Genomic DNA, 16,643 nt, shown 5'->3' with positions numbered 1-16,643 from the left:
TAAATTGCGTGATGGTGGGCGTGTTGCATTTGATGCGACCTAATACATTTGCACTCTTTTAGTAGGATCCAAATAGCAGGCGTTAAATTTTGTCTTCCCACAGTCTAACTGAATTCTTGCACAAGTGTAAATAAGGTGGAAAAACAGAGGATAAGAGGCAGAGATAAGAGATAAGAGTTGAAATCTTTTTTTCCTCTCCAGTCATGATAAGTTCAAGTACAGTATATATAAAACGCTTCAAACAAGCAGCAGGTTTTCCTGGTGTGACAGAACCGTTTGCATAAAGCCTTGACCAAGGCTTTATTAGAGAATTGTAGGTGGGAGGACGGCAGCGTGGCTCATCGTCCTTATAGTGATGGTTTTGCACAGAAACAATCCAGACTGTTTATTTCCCATATTTAAAAGAGAATTTTGCACTTTAGGCAGAGTCACTCTGATGGTTTTCAAGTGTGGGAGAGCACACCCAGCAAGATGCAAAATGAAGATAGGAGGGATGGAATGGAAAATGTCAGCGGCAGAGGCAAAAGGCATATTACCAAGTTCCAGAAAATAAATCAATCAGGGCGATAATTTTGGGGGATGACAAAAACCACATAAAAGCCGAGGTTTGTCTAAATTAATGAACCATGATTGCGAGACAACTGAATCCACCAGTATGTGTCATTATTCTCTCAATGCCCGTTGTTACGATTCAGAAAGCAAAAACAATCTTTCTTCACAAGGTTTCTCTCTATTGAATTTCTTTGTGTCACTATAACACGAACCTTTTGTTTTCTTGTTTCATGGCAACCTTGTCCTCCACAATGAGCTGTCTGAATGGAAATGCATTCAATACACCTTCCAGTGGTGATAAACTTAAAAGGAAAACTTGTCTTTGAGAATGAGTACTAGCAATGACAGAATTTTCATTTTCTAAATAATTGTACTGCTGGTCAAGCAAGCAAATGCAATAATAATTTATTAATTTAACTGAGTCTGGTGCTGGCGCTGTCATCAGTGGGAGTTGCGCAGACGTGGGCAGACTTGACCTCCAAATAATTACATTAGTCTGAGTATTTAGTAAAAAAAAAAATACCGTACTCAATTATTGAGAAATGGGTGAGTAACTTTGGATGGTTATTTTGTTATTCCTAAAGGGCAAAACTATGTGCAAATTCATGAGTGCATTTTTTTTCATCAAAGATAATGAAAAACAACAATAAAATTTGTTTTTTCTACATTCTTCGTAGGATGTTTTTCAAAGAAAGAGAATTTCTACGGACGCCAATAAAGTCAGTGTACCCCTACAGCTTGTCGGGGTCGAACAAAATGAACAAAGAAGCTTACGGTTGACCAAGTTTACTGATCAAGTAAAAGCTTTTCACTGGCTATGTTTCATGGCATTGGTTCCCAAACTTTTTTCCACCACAGACCAGTTCATACAAGTTCATAATGTTCACAGCTGATTAATAAAATGCTACAACAACAAACGTGAATCCATGTATGCACCAACACTACAACAAGGGTAACAACGCTTTAAAGGGACACTTGGAGGGCCTTAACATTGGCGCTTATATAATAGGTTTGCATTCAGATAAAGACCTTATCGAACACCTGGGCTGTCTTGAACAGCATTGCATTGTGGAGCGGCATGAGCTTTTTGTGAGGGCCACTTCGCGGGTGTCAAAGTTCAACGAACAAAAAGTTCCAGAGAAGAGGCCGGCACCACAGCCGTGTGTGGCCAGATTGGAACGCTACATTGAGTGGCGTACGCGTCCGGAGCTGTTCGGTCACGTTCCAAAGAATAAGAAGGTGTGTTGTAGTTACGTTACCTACAGTTTAAAAAACCGGGGCCAATCCTAATCCAAATAAATGTGTATGTCTACTCACTCCCACTTCAGTCTCTGTAAATATCCCGACTGGTGCTTTTATTCCGCGCATCCTCCCCATGATCGGCAAATAAGCAATGTGCCGCGTCCGAACAGCACAATCTATGCACCTCTGCTCACTTCCACATTTCTCCGTTCTCATATAAATCAGCCACTGAGAGGTTAATCCTTTTTATATGTTGAAGTGGTCATAGGTAGAGATGACCACCAGATTTCGGTGCCAAATAATCACCGTTTTTGGACGTTACAAGCAATGAAAGTACAATGATTTCCAACAGAGAGTTTAAAATCGGGCCCTTCTGCGACTCGCAGAAACATGTCTTGAGAGGAGGGAGGCGTGGCCATATTCCTCATTAAAAGTAGGCGTTTTTCAAGTCGTCACTTAGGTCCCAATTTCTTCAAAATGAATAGATAAAAAATAAAATTATATCTAATTTCAGTTTCCTGATTAAAAAAAAATATAAACTCAGCTTGTTAGCGAAAAAAATGTGCCATCTTGGATCTTGTCCTCCTTTAATATGGTCACTATGGTAACCCTTCAACATTCAACACACACCACAGAATATAAAAATAAAATGCATGAATGATACGAGCAACAAAAAAAAAAACACTGGCATTTTGTTGATATAACAATAAACGTGAAGTCTTATTTTCATGCAACAATATTCGGAGAGTCCGCTTGAACTGTGTCGGCCAATGCCGTTTGATCCCTCAATACACTCGGCTGGGATACGACAGTTAAGATTTATTTATTACTGACATCTTGCTTGATGTGTGCATGGAGGCAGTGTGTGGGCAACGCCGGACATGCGGGTGACACAGGCAGGATATTTGTGGTCATTTGCTCAGTCCTACAATGCCAGCAAAATGCAAATAGGCTAAATTACTGCCAGCAAAACACAAATACTCTGAATGAATGTGTTTTGCTCACGTGACATGTGTGAAGTGAACCGAGGCAGCGGAGCGCTCAGCAAATCAATCGCCATTGTGGCATGCCACAATAATATTGAAATGTGGAAACGTTTCTGGATTTAAAAAGTGACAGTGACGAGAAAATGTATTTCCGTCGGGCTTGTCGCATGTCATGTCTTGACAAATTTGTATGTGTTCCCTATCGGTTTCAAGATATTGACAAAGTAAATGTGAATGAATGTGTTCAAGAAATGTACAATTTTAGTCCATCATTTTCGACCGTCTGGCTCTTTATCTGTTGGGAAATTGTGACGAAAGAATGGAAGTTTACATACTATGTAATTGGTGTTTTTTTTCTTTTTACACCAACATTCAAGCTTCTAAATGCCATTACAGCAGTTAAACAAGGCACAAAGTGAAGCTACTGTTTTGTCACATGAGGCTTGAAGGTACAGTTAGGCACACACCTTTGTACTATCATCATACAAAACAGCTTGTTGTTTGTGTAACTCGCCCCGCAGGCACGACAACTATCTTGATTCTCACGCTAAAAAAATGCAACGGAATATTTCTAACTTCCCGTTAGTCCTAAAATAAAAGAAATACACTTTACAAATTCCAGTGAACTGCTAAGGAAAACATCTGTAGTTTTTGTGAGAAGGACATTGAAACTACAGAACATCTGTTTTACCATTGCATTAAAACAAAGAAATTATGGGATGACCTTTGGGACTGGCTGTCTTTAGAGTATCCGGTGTGATAAATAATAATAATAATAATAATGCAAGATACCTATGTAATGTCCTTGAAACGTATGACGTATGAATGCTGCATCCATGATGAAAAAACTTACCAATGTTTGATCACCTTTGATGTGTGAGTGTGCGTTTGCGTGTGCGTGTGCGTTTGCGTGCGTATGTGCGTGCTTCTGAGATGCAAGATTTTCTTTTGTTCACTCTTTTACTGGTGCTTTGTCAACTGCACTTTAATTGTATCGGTATATGTTAAATGCAAAGATGACTACATTTTTTTGGTGTGTTGTTAAAAAAAAAATCTCAATTCTCACGCATTCGCAGAGGAGATCTTCAAGTGGCTTATTACGTGCGGCAATGATGTGACATCATCTTTAGTTGATGTCTCCATTACTTAATGACTTCTTTACTGGACGTCGCCCTGAACTGAAGCAAAAGAAAAGTGTTGTCTCATTTCCCCATAATTCTACCATCTCCGCATCGCAACTCTGTCGATATAATGTGCTAATAAATGAGGCCCTACATGCTGGATCATATTTCCTTCGGTAAACACTGCCCCGTGTCATCGTATTTTGTGCGTGTCACTCAACATTGTGCTGCATCCGTGTAACACATGCATTCAGTTAAAGCTGCACTCCGCAGGATTTTGCCCAAAAATATCTTTTCAATAGCCTTTTCATTTGACCATTTATGACTCACACTTCCTATAAATAGCAGATTAACACTTAAGATGGTCACAATGGGCATTCTTTCAAGCCTCTGAAAAATTATTTTCAGGCTGGAATCGAATTCCCCGTGCTCTTTCTACGGCTTCCGTGGGATTTTGAGTGACGCTTCCCCATCCGGTGCGCCCGCCCACAGCGAACGATCACAACGAATCACTCCCCACCGGATCTGCTGTTGCGATAGTTGTAAATAGCACTCCAGGTGCTTGATAGAGAGCTGTAATACCCAACCTGTCCATCTTATCTCATTAAGTCATTTTCATCAAAGTGAGATGTAAATTTACTTGCTGACTGATAAACACAAATTTTATCACTGGTCAGCCTTGTGAATCCATCGCTTGCCGCCGCTATGGCCCTGTCAGTTTAGCTGTGTAAAGAAATGCACACTGGGATCAGAGATTATCGTACAGGTGTGTGATTGGTCCGCATGTGCTGCAATGATATGATTGACTAATAAATGAATGGCAGACTCTTGTAGAATTTCATGCCCCCCGATAGGCCCTTTGGCATTAAGCTATGGGCAGAGATGGGAAGTACAAACAGTTTGTACTTGAGTTGAACAAAGCGCATTTCCAGTTTACGACGACTAACTGCTATTTGAAACCTGACACGGTGATTGGAAGTTGGGTCTCCGCTCACTGCAGACAGTTGTCCCTCCCAGAAAGCCGGCAGCAGGCCGATATTCTGAGCAAAGTGAAAAGGGGAGATGGAGCCGTGTCGAGTGCGTGCATGCAAAACATTAAGATGGAAATAAGTGGAGCGGAGGAAAGAGGCATGAGATAATAAAAATATGTCAAATCTAATATATTATGGGGGATTTAGTTTGACGAGCACAGCATTAATTTGAGGGGGCCAAGGGCCCCTTTTGCTCTTGCCAAGACCCGGCCCTGTCTTGACTACTGTTGGCCCCTTGGTTCATACCCAAGAAAGCCCGTTGATAAAGGCGGGCCTGATTCTCTCCTTCATCACAACATTAACTTTATACTATGATATACGGAAATGAATTTAGCACTTTACTGAACAGTAGCTGGAATATTTTAACTGCAGGAACTGGATCAGATTGTGTCTAATAAAAATAATCCGCTACTAATCCCGGCATTTTGGCCTGTAATGGATTCCATAAAATTGCCATGGATTGGATCAGACCGTCCCTAATTTTTAATTGAATGGGGGTCTTTAGTCAAATACATGAGACAAGTCTTGAAATAGTAGTGAATCTAGTCAAGCCATTGACTGAGCATATTCCCTGTGATTTTAGTGAAATCTTCAATATAACCGAAATGCAGAATATTCCGGAAATAACTTTTTTTTTGCATCCTACTTGACCCTTTGGGTGTACTACTGTTGTTTCTCATTCATCCTTTACAATGCACACTATTTACTGTTAAGTGTATGAAACAACTATTTTCCAGATCAGTTTAGAGATCGTTTTTCTCTTCAGAGTGCAGACATTTAATAATTTGCCTGCTATTTTGCTAAATCTGATATGCTCCAATTTAATGCGGTTCCAGCCAGACAAGACGTCTTTGAAGTGTACTCAATCACCCAAGCACTTCATTCCAGTGGTAAACATTCTAGCGGTGTTAATCTTAGATTAGCTTCACAATTGGCATGACTTGTATCTTATTCGCCACCACAAAGCCAATGATTACAGTCTTAGAGCAGTCAATATGGTCAATACACTCTCTAGATAAACAGATACTTGCTCACTTCCTCATTGCTCCTTTTTGGCTCCTGTTGGAAGCTCGTGTGGCTGCGTAACTTTCACTCCCACAGGATGCAATGATATTGTTCCACATTGTTTTGATTTCACCATGCAGTGAGCATGTCTGTCTTAATTTGTGCTGCTTGCTGCATGACATAATAGAGGAGCAACTCACCATGTTTAGCTGCGAGAGTGTTGAGTGTTCAATAAAGTTAAAAAAAAATGCAGTATCTGGACAACGAGCTATCAGAGGAGGGTCCTGCCCCTTCACTATCTCTGACTAGCTGAGACCATGATATGGATATACGTGCGTGAAGCTTTTGAGTTGAGGAGAATTTTTTTCCCATTCTTCATTGACAGGTTGCACAAGTCAGTCAGAAATGCCCCATCCTGTCTATACACAGAGTTGGTGCATTGCGTCCACCTCTTGACATGCCAAATGAGAATTTCTTCAAAGCTGTTCTCTTCCATGACCTCACCAAACTCCACCAACACAAAAATGACGGAGAGCATTTCCAAACTTTATTTTTCCCTGAAGCAAGATGCCTGATGGGAAATCAACAACTCAACTCAAGTCAATGGTCTGTGGATGAGCATAAATCAGATTCGGACCCACCTGTCCTAATGAACCACTACTGAAGTTGTTCCTTCATTATCGCTGTCATATAGTATAGAAAAATATAACGCGGTTAAACTAGACAACATGCAAGAAACAGTTAAAAAATTAAAGAGAAGATTATATTTGTGGCAAATTTTACATTTAATTTCAGTGAACGTCTACAAAAAGCCCATTTTCACCCTAACCACATGGGAAGTTTCTTTCAACACGGGAAAGGGATGTATGTTTTTTTAAATTTTTTTTATAGAAGCATCAGTTCATCTCATTAATGATGAGCTGTTCTTCACATCAACATCAGGTTTCTCTTCAAATGTTAATTTATTTTAGGCCTCAGTAATTAGCTGTGATTGCATGGAAAAGTCTTACTTGCGCATCGTGTTGTAGTCTGACGTGCAGCTTCGTGTGTCTGGAAAAAGCTCTCTTCTCCACAGCGTGATGTTTGAAGTGATAATAATCTCCAAAAACCTATGCAAATACAGAAAGAGAAAGAGGTAAGATATTTATTTCTAGCAGGGAACAAGTCTGTAGCCATATAGCATGTGTTTACTCCAGCCATCAATCTCCTAAACCAATCGACTCACTCTGTTGAGGGACATGGCGGGGGAATAGAGCCTCTTCACACACCAAATGATGTGACCCAACCCGACCCAAATGACAATCAGTGTGTTGGGTTTGGCAACAGTACTTATTGAGTGGTCAACTTTCGGCCATATTCAAAAGTTGAAGCGCCAGTGAACATTTTGGTGAAGGACAATCAAAAATGCCATGTTATATCACATGAGCATTCATAAACAACACAAAAATGCAAAAACAATGTCAGTTGAGCATAGTATGTACAGAAACCTTTCAACATTGCAGCTGGACACTCAGCCACTTACAGCATTTATACAAGGTCAGGACGACAGCATAACTTAATTCGCTAAAATGTACATATTTTTGCTAGACGTTTCAAACGTTTGCATCCAAATAGAAGTTCAAGGGAAAAATGACAATATTCCATTACTTACATATGCTGTAAAATTCCTGTTATTTACTGTTGCAGAATAGTCAGCTAGTCTCATTTACAGCACCCACTCATGCATCCGTTATCGGAGCCGTTTAACCTCACACCGTTTTTAAAAAAATATCCCACTCCAAAGCAAGAAAGTCATCAGACACCCCCATCTCTACTACTATCTAACTACCAACTCGCCAAAGTAACAGACAACCCAGTCAAATATTCTCGTGACAGGTAAAAAAAAAAAAAAGTGAAAGAAATGGAAGATACGGACCAACAAACTGACAATAAAGTTGCTTTCTTTCAATGTGTTGGCCGTAACACGGCTTTCAAGCCAGAGAGAGACAGCTGTCACTACAATGCCACATAGGGAGTGCTATTTGTTCAAACTTGATTTCTAGAGATGCATGAAGCCCCCATTGTTGCTAATGTTCAAGGACGGAATCCTTGAGAGAAAAAAAAAACGGAAATAAAAAAATCTTTATTCCCGCTATTTTTTGAGTATATGTACTCAAATATAATATGCACTCCCAAAATCACCCTCTTGAAGCTCCATTTTTAAAACTGCTGGTATCCATGACCACCCCCCCCCAGTTTTTTTTAACAGTTTTATCTGTTTGAGATACAAATTACTATAACAATTACAACATTTCTATAGTAATTGCATCTCATTATTTTATTTTCAAGGATATTGGTAGTGAGAATAGCAGTCAGTGTAAGCGGTCATGATGGCATTCTGTAGAAGTCCAGTAGAGTACTTTCACGCGAGAGTGCCCCTCGGGTCCCACAGCACTCAAATGAGTGGAGTCGTTCGTTTATAGTCCACCGGGCATTGTTATTTCACCGGCTGGTGTGCTGAGCATCTGGTGAAACTGGCAGCTGGGACAGCTAGAGGAAGAAAATAGCAGGAGTAGCTAGTTTTCATAGTGACACAGACATCATTTCATTGGTCTGAGGTCACATGTCCGGGTTTGTCGCTCGGCGGAATGTCACTTCAGAAAATGATTACTTTGTCAAATATACCAAAACATTTTTTTCATGCTTTATTATGTGTATAAGGTGCAATCACTTTATGTGTGATACAAAAATATTAAATTTGGCATTTATTTTGTACTGGCCTAACAAGCGACAAGCGATGCAAGGATGCTTACGTTTGTGATGAAACGTAGGCAGAATATATCAGATAAACAGAAAGAGAGTAATTAGCTTTGATAAGTGAGTATCATAACAAAGACATAACACATTCGCCCATGACCGGGTAGCTGAACCATTTCTTTTGATCTTTTTCCATATACTTTTCTAACAGACATTGCCGTACATATCGGAATTTAAGTAGACCAAGGCACATTACACACCTACACAATGTGACTTTTTTAACTTTCCTTGTACCGTATTGTACATTATGTATAGTACGCATTGTTTTTATTGGAATTTATTATTGCAATATTCGACAAATTCGAGTACCTGACAGAATTAGGCTGCAATAATATACCATAATAACACAGCAAAAGTAAATGGAAAGAAATAAATCATTACATGGTGATTCAGAAGAGAAGAGTCTTTGTTTCATGAGGAAACATCGCAATATGTACATGGGATGTCACTGGGGACTGACTCACTTTCCCTGCCGAGTGGAGCAGAGGAGGAGAAGCAGAAGGGGAATGAGGAAGGGAGAGAAGAGAGGAGTGAGATGCAAGATGTGACAGGCACATCAGAAAGGACGAATGTGTGTGTGAAGAGAAAGAAGCGTAGACAAAAGGAAGGGAGACCCTCCTGGGGCTGTAGGCAGGCTGACCAGACTGGAGGCATGAAGCCTCGTCTGGAAGCATTGAGAGAAAGTCGCCAGTTTGATTTCAATTAAAACTACTACTAACTACTACCCGATTACTTTGCAATGTAACAAATCAGAATTTTTGTTTGTAGCACACATCTCTAGCTGGCACACCCATACAAACACACCCCCACACACACACGCATATCATTTTTTCTTCCAGTTTCTGTGTTTTACTTTTTTACTTGTTGACTGAATAAAGAAATAATCTGTTCATGAATTCAAAACACATATAAGCTCATCTGTGAAACTGTAGAGATAATGTTGTGGCTTGGGCTTGCCTGGCTTCTTCTGGGATGGACTCATTAAATTTTTACTGCAGAAGCACATGATGGCTGCAGAAAAATAAAACTTGGGCCGGCTGCACGCAGAGAAACTGGACAATCACGAACACATTATAGTTACCGACTCACACTTGAATGACCCGCATACACAAAAGAACTCACGATGAAAAAAATCAGATCTGTTGTTATTCTTTGGGGAAACAACCTTTTGAGGTGCCAAATATACTGTATGGACTACATTATTTTTTTATTGAACCACAAACAACAGCGTGCGACTGTCAAGAAGAAAAGGATTGCCCTGGTCAACAAAGCTACTATATAACAATATCACAAAGAAAGGAAAGAGGAGACAAATAAAAGAGAGATATAAAAGCATAACAGTTGCATCGTTTTTGGCCACCTTACTCACTGTGTAGCAAGGCGGGCCTTAAAAAAACACCTTGTCTGCAAATTTAAGAAAAATACAACCTAACAAATTGTGAGATCCAATATGCAGCAAGGCAATAACACAGAACACACTTCCAAAATAACAAAGGAGCTTCTTATGGAAAAGAAGTGGTAGGTTTTACAGTGACCAAATTCATCTCCAGAAATTACAACACAACCGATAGACGCTGCGTGAAAGCCTAGAATTTTGAAAAATGAAAAAGTTTGTCATGTCATTGGGTCACAGGCTTAATGCAGATACTGCAAATAAAGAATGAGCAAGCATTAGCATCCTTCGCTGTCCACATTGACGCATATTTGTTCCAATACTGATGTGAGCGTTATCTTTGTCTAAATGTTCTTTTCAATAGGCTGGCCACCACTTGAGGGTCTAACTTGCGACACCAACAAGGACAATCACTACATAAAGAAAATGGATGGAAGTATTTTAAAAGTCGTAACTCAAGTCGACTTCTATATAAAATCCAACACTCTGAAAACCGAACCCATTATTTTATATGTTTGTTTACATTTATAATGAAGCAAAACAGCGCTAGGCTGTAAAATATTCATCGATAAATACATACTAAAGCAGCGGTACTCATAGCTGTCTACCTATTTGTGGCCTTTTTTCAGCCCTTTCCAGGATCAGACAAGATCATGTGTTCTCAGAGGAGCAGTAGACTCACGCTTCACTTTGCACAGCGCAGTGCGCACGGCACAGTGCACACACGTGTATTTATTTTACATGTGAGACTGGCAGCAAATGAGGTGGGCGCCTGACACATGGCAGGCGTGCCTGAATAGAAAAATATTTTCCTTCAATCTGTGCAAATGACACAAAAACAGCTTGGAGGGAAGTCATTCACTGTCAGGAAACATGTTTAACTCTAAAATGTACGTTCCTTTAACATATTACTTTTGTGTTCATTTGTAGTTAAGTTATTCAAGTGGTCCAGTTCATGTGTATTGTGCATGGGCAATGACTTCATAGTGGCTGGATGACTGAGTCAGAAGTGTGTGCACCGGGTTATACGTTTAGTGTGCGTCAATGACAAAGTGATTAGCGACACACAAGCTCAATGGAACCTCAAGTTACAAACGTCCCTTTTTACAAACAATTTGGGTTATGCGCATTTTTTAACAGACATTTTTATAAGAGATTCTCTGCTGGTGTTCACATATCAATCTGTATTTGGTTATTCATTCTTTTTTAGTGTCAACAGTGACATAATTTGCTGGGTACGAAACTCAATAACAAGAGTCGTTATAATTTAGTCCACGTATGAAGCGCCCTACCATGACAGATCATGCAAAGACCAACTGTTGTATCACTGGAGATTTAAATATCAGACAGTGGAGCTCCGCAATTATCAAACTGTCAGATTCTAAATTGCCTTTTATTTGGTGCAATGTGTTTTTATAGGGCATTTACAAAAAACAGTGATAAGTAAAACATATGACATACTTGGATGAACTTTCCATGCTTTGTACTTTATACGCACAATTAAACAAACGCGGCAATCCATCAGGCCGCTATCTTCAGACAAAATACATCTGAAACTCCTGGGTGGAAAGTTCATTTTACTGGTGTAAAATCCAGGATAATTGGATGTTTTTAAATAAAGGGTAATTATTTGTTTACATCCAAGCTCAAACTGCAGACTTCTTGCCTCAGCTGCATTCACTGGGGAAGGTTTCTGAGGAAAAACCGAGCTGAGGAAAATGTCAAATGAATGATGTGGGAGCATTGCAGAGATTTTATGTGAAAAATAGATCACACGCATATAGTAGAGACACAGATCACCTCAACAAGATGGTAATTGGCTTAATTTACTTTACTTTTCTCTTTTGGGGAATTTTTCATTAAAGTGTGTACATTAAGTGTGTTAAATTCCTCATCATTGGGTTAAATGCACATATATGCCAATGTTCTGAAAAGAAATAAGTCTTTAAAGACAAAGTGTGAAGTAAACTTGACCAACCGTATTTTGAGTACTATATTTATTTAAAGAATACGCTTGTGCATGTATGGTCCAAGGAACATAATTCCGACAAGCACTTCCTCCAACTCTTCAATTATTTAGATCCCCTCACATACGTTTGATATTTTGCTTTTTGAGTCAATTTCTGACTGGCTTAATACACATTCTATCATGAGCTCTGCCATAATTTCATTGGTTTGAGGTCACATGTCCGGGTTTGTCGCTCAGCGGAATGTCACTTCAGAAAATGATTACTTTGTCAAATATACCAAAACATTTTTTTCATGCTTTATTATGTGTATAAGGTGCAATCACTTTATGTGTGACACAAAAATATTAAATTTGGCATTTATTTTGTACTGGCCTAACATAATCAAGAAATAAATTTCATATTTCTGATAATTATATATATATACATATATATATATAATTAGGACTTCACTGAAGGCCTCGGTGTGAAATGCACGGCCCGCCACTAGAAACAATATAGTTTCTACCCTGATTAGTTTGAATAAAACACAAAATAACTTGAAGGATGGACAACAGTAATACTGAATAATAATTTACTACAGAATAACAATAGAAATAATACATTATTTTAGGCACACAATAATTATTAAAAAATAAAATTTTACCTTGACAATAACTGTGGCTCACCACACTTAATAGAGTATTTAGTATTTACTCCGGCGGATGTACGGGTTGACAAGCAGTTGCAGCTGCCATCCCCCACCAAATGCCTCGCCACACCAGGTGCCACCCTTACTATCAGAAATGAATCTATCAATTATAAATATGTATATTCAAAAAATGGTGCCTCATCGAAAATTAAATGCACAAAGAGAAAAACATCAGCATATAAAATCTTGGTGCACCAAAGCTAGCAAATTTCTCTATGGAGTCAGAATGAAACAGAATAAAAGAAAAGGTGTGTTGGTTTTGACATTATTTCCCCCCCACGAAACTAAGGATGATTACCGTTGTGTCTCCCACATGCATGGTTTTGGCAGGCCGGACTTCCTTCTACTGCCTTGTTTATCCTGCGAGCCTCATGTAGTCTCAACAAGCGTGTTCAGTAAGTTTTGATGCTCACTAAGAATCACAATGGACTCATAGATGATTTGTCCCAAAACGAGTCAGGGCGAGGAAAAAGTAAAATGGCTGGAAATAACCACAAACAGGTCTGAGTCAATGTGTTTTGTATAAAAGTGGGTCCAGGGGATGGTAAGATGTTTTTCTAAAGCAAGTCTTTTTCATATACATGTAGCCATTTTTACAATGCTCGTTTTCGGAAACGCCAGCTGGAAAGCCAAGACTTCTTCATATTCGTTCGTGTGACGCCACACAAAACGGCAACAGCTCTGGAGAAGGCTTAAGTGCTGACAGCAGAAACTGTTAGCAAGGTAGGAGAACTTCTCTTCACACAATCTAGGTGCGTATAATTGAGTGGGCTATTTTTGGAGAAATTACAGCATGTGAGGAAAAAGTGTGTGACAAATCTTGAAAGTTGCTTTTTTCTTATTTTGACAAATGCTTATCAAATTAATTAACACTAACTATGCATTAAGCGGCACGGTGGGCGACTGGTTAGCACAATGGCCACAGTGCGGAGGTTGTGTGTTCGATTCCGGCTCCGGTCTTCCTGTGTGGTGTTTGCATGTTCTCCCCGTGCCTGCGTGGGTTTCCTCCGGGTACTCTGGTTTCCTCCCACATTCCAAAAACATGCATGATTGGTTGATTGGACACTCTAAATTGCCCCTAGGTACGAGTGTGAGGGTGTTTGGTTGTTCGTCTCTGTGTGCCCTGCGATTGGCTGGCAACCAGTTCAGGGTGTACCCCACCTACTGCCCGATGAGAGCTGGGAAAGGCTCCAGCACCCGTAGCGACTCTAGTGAGGAGAAGCGGTGCAGATAATCGATGGATGGATAACTATGCATTAACATTGGGGTTTTTTTGTCAATCCTTTGACACATTTGATTTATCTTTACTTTCATATGTGATATAACCAGTGAAAACAAGCAAATGAGTCAACAAAATTAAAGTAAACTGCAAGACAGACTAAGCTTTGATAGACTGGGGACAGGACTGAGAGACGAGAAATAGAGTACAAGATTAAAAGAGACAAGGCAAAATTAACAAAAGAACAAACCTTTCCTAATTCAAATTTTCAAGCATTACAAAATTACATTAGGGAACAAGCAAGAAAATAAAAGGATAAAAAGATAGAGTAAGTGTCATTTTCAGGCATTTTGGATGACCGTAATAACAGAAATTTATAGTAGTGTTTGGATCTACATAAGACTTGACAAAAAATATGCCGCCATGATGAGTGCATCTGACAAAGAGCATAAGCAATGAAGCATAGCAATATGCAAATGAAGACGATGTTTAGAACCTGTATTGACAAAGTGTGGTATTGGTGCAAAAGACAAACACTCAAACGGAATATACTGTACAGAACAGCGGGTGGTGAGAGAGAGTCAAATGTGATGTAATATTATTGTCATTCTGCCCCTCTGGAGTATTGTGGTAAAGAAAGATCTAAAGAAAATGAAAGGCAGCCTCACACAGCAACCCTGCTGTTCGACAATGAGGTCTTCTGTCGAGCTTTGAGGTCTGTATGCATACTGATATGGATAAAATATAGAAATAGGACATGTGACATCAGACCAGTTTCAAAAAGATTTAATGACAATTGGAACGGGGCTGCTGATGGTTGTTTGTTTGGGCAGCGGGTTGAAGACTGCAGGTGTTGTACTCTGGGATTTGGACCGGGGCTGTGTTGAAGTGTGTCTAAGTGTTAAAGAAAATTGCTCTATGATATTTTTGGATGTTGCTGTTGGCTTTGTCGAGTATGTTCTTATTCCTTGTTACACTTTAGTATGCCGATGAAACCTGGGAAAGACTGATTTTAAATCACCATGATTGAACTCCCCAACAATTATGCGCACTGCATCAAGATAAGCTTTCGACTGGCTCCTTATTGCGTTGTGAAACTCATCCATGTCTAAGGTAACATAAACTTCAAGTGGTGTGTATACAATTACCATGACTGTGGTAAACTCATAAGGTAAGTGTATCCAACAGTGATTCCAAGGCCAGAGAACAGTTGCTGTCGATGGGCTTTGCGTTTTTGCACCAACAGTCATTGACTGCATAATCCCCCACATCCACGCTTACCGGAGTCGCTGCTCCTGTTGGGGTGGTGGGACATGTGACCTGCTAACTTTACAGCCCAGTCCAGTGTGTTTGGTTTTGGCAAAGTCCCTGTAGTTGACTGAACGTTTTAGATCCAGGTAATCAATTTCTGAAATTTTGGAAATGTTTCACGTGGATATTGCCTACCCTAAATGTATGGCTCCAGACTTTGCCATGAGTACAGTACATTCTAAGCGAGGGTCCGTCATGAAAAAAATATGTATTGCTATTCCCTGCATCTGCCACAAGTTAAGAGTGTGAGCTGATAGACTGGAATATATATACGTGAAGGGGCATACTGATACTTGTTATTCCAGTAGGAAGAAAATCAATATCACTCAAAAGAATGTCTGATTGATGTTTCAGAGACATTTTCGTTTATCTTTCCGTAGATGCAAAACAGGAGGCAGAGAAACTGTGGGTGTATTTACAGCAGTGATGGAACATGGGAAGGATATATGGAAAACAGCCTCATCTCAGTATTCTGACCTTCACTTCAAGGGCTTAGCTCAGAAAAATGGATGCTGTCAGCACTTTTAAACATACAGCACAAAAAAAGGAAATCCATTCAGCAAAAAATGTAGGAGTCGTACCACACTTGCATATCTCTCGCTGAGATCAGTATCTGCTATAATACAATGCTGTTCTCCTGCTCTTTTTTTTTTTAGACTGTGTCATATAGAACAACGACTTAATGCTTTTGGCGCCACTGTTTTATTAAAGGTTAAGTCGGTGATATTCAAGCTGCTAGCAAGATTTGAATGTAGCGTCATTTAGCTACACCCCATCCCACCATGGGTCGAACATCTCTGATGTTTTCTGGGTGTGTCTGAGACAAGAGCTTTGTGAAAACAGCGGAGTGGGGGGAAATACTTGCTTTGGAAAATACTTTCTGGCGAACCTACTTTATTACAAAACAACATCAGGAAGACATGTTTTTATTTGCTGCCTTTTCCTTGTTCCTCACACGAGCCCGTTATGGGACGAATCTTCTCGCGAGCCGTCATGATTCTTGAAGCAAAAAAGTATGACAAGTGAAAATGTGAATAAGGTAAGGGAACTTCTCTTTACACGAAAAAAAATATGTCTGAAAAAGAAATGCCAAACTATCAAATTACTATCCAGACAATACTACACTTTTTGAGAGTGGACACCAACAAAATTGACAATATACATTACATCACATGAGAACATATGCAAAAAAATATTTTAGAAGGGCAATTCCTATTTTTGTTTTAGAGTAGGAGGGCACAGTGGGGGGAGGTGGGTGTTAATGTGCACCACCTTTGTGTATAAATTTCCCATGTTACAACTTTGACACCTGCAGCAAGTGTTAGTTTC

The 16,643-nt window shown here is 39.6% G+C and overlaps 1 protein-coding gene across 2 annotated transcripts in view; it reads right to left on the bottom strand.

Annotated features, from left to right (window-relative positions):
• Positions 1–16,643, bottom strand: part of furinb (furin (paired basic amino acid cleaving enzyme) b) — a 70,842-nt gene that overhangs the window by 38,198 nt on the left and 16,001 nt on the right. The window contains exons 1-2 of one of the 2 annotated variants that reach the window (XM_088298826.1): positions 7,589–7,685; positions 6,948–7,046 (exon numbers count right to left, since the gene is read on the bottom strand). In XM_088298826.1, the coding sequence (XP_088154952.1) occupies positions 6,948–7,046; positions 7,589–7,642 (153 nt within the window). In that variant the 5' untranslated portion in view covers positions 7,643–7,685. Of the gene's footprint in view, positions 1–6,947; positions 7,047–7,588; positions 7,686–16,643 lie in introns of those variants that run through there. The other variant, XM_088298825.1, reaches the window with a different exon arrangement.

Source organism: Idiotropiscis lumnitzeri, chromosome 6, assembly GCF_059441095.1.
Source record: "Idiotropiscis lumnitzeri isolate Australia: NSW breed Sydney's pygmy pipehorse chromosome 6, RoL_Ilum_1.0, whole genome shotgun sequence".
Classification (NCBI taxonomy): Eukaryota; Metazoa; Chordata; class Actinopteri; order Syngnathiformes; family Syngnathidae; genus Idiotropiscis; species Idiotropiscis lumnitzeri.
Note: the sequence above shows the minus strand (reverse complement) of the source record. Positions and strands in the feature narration are given on the sequence as shown.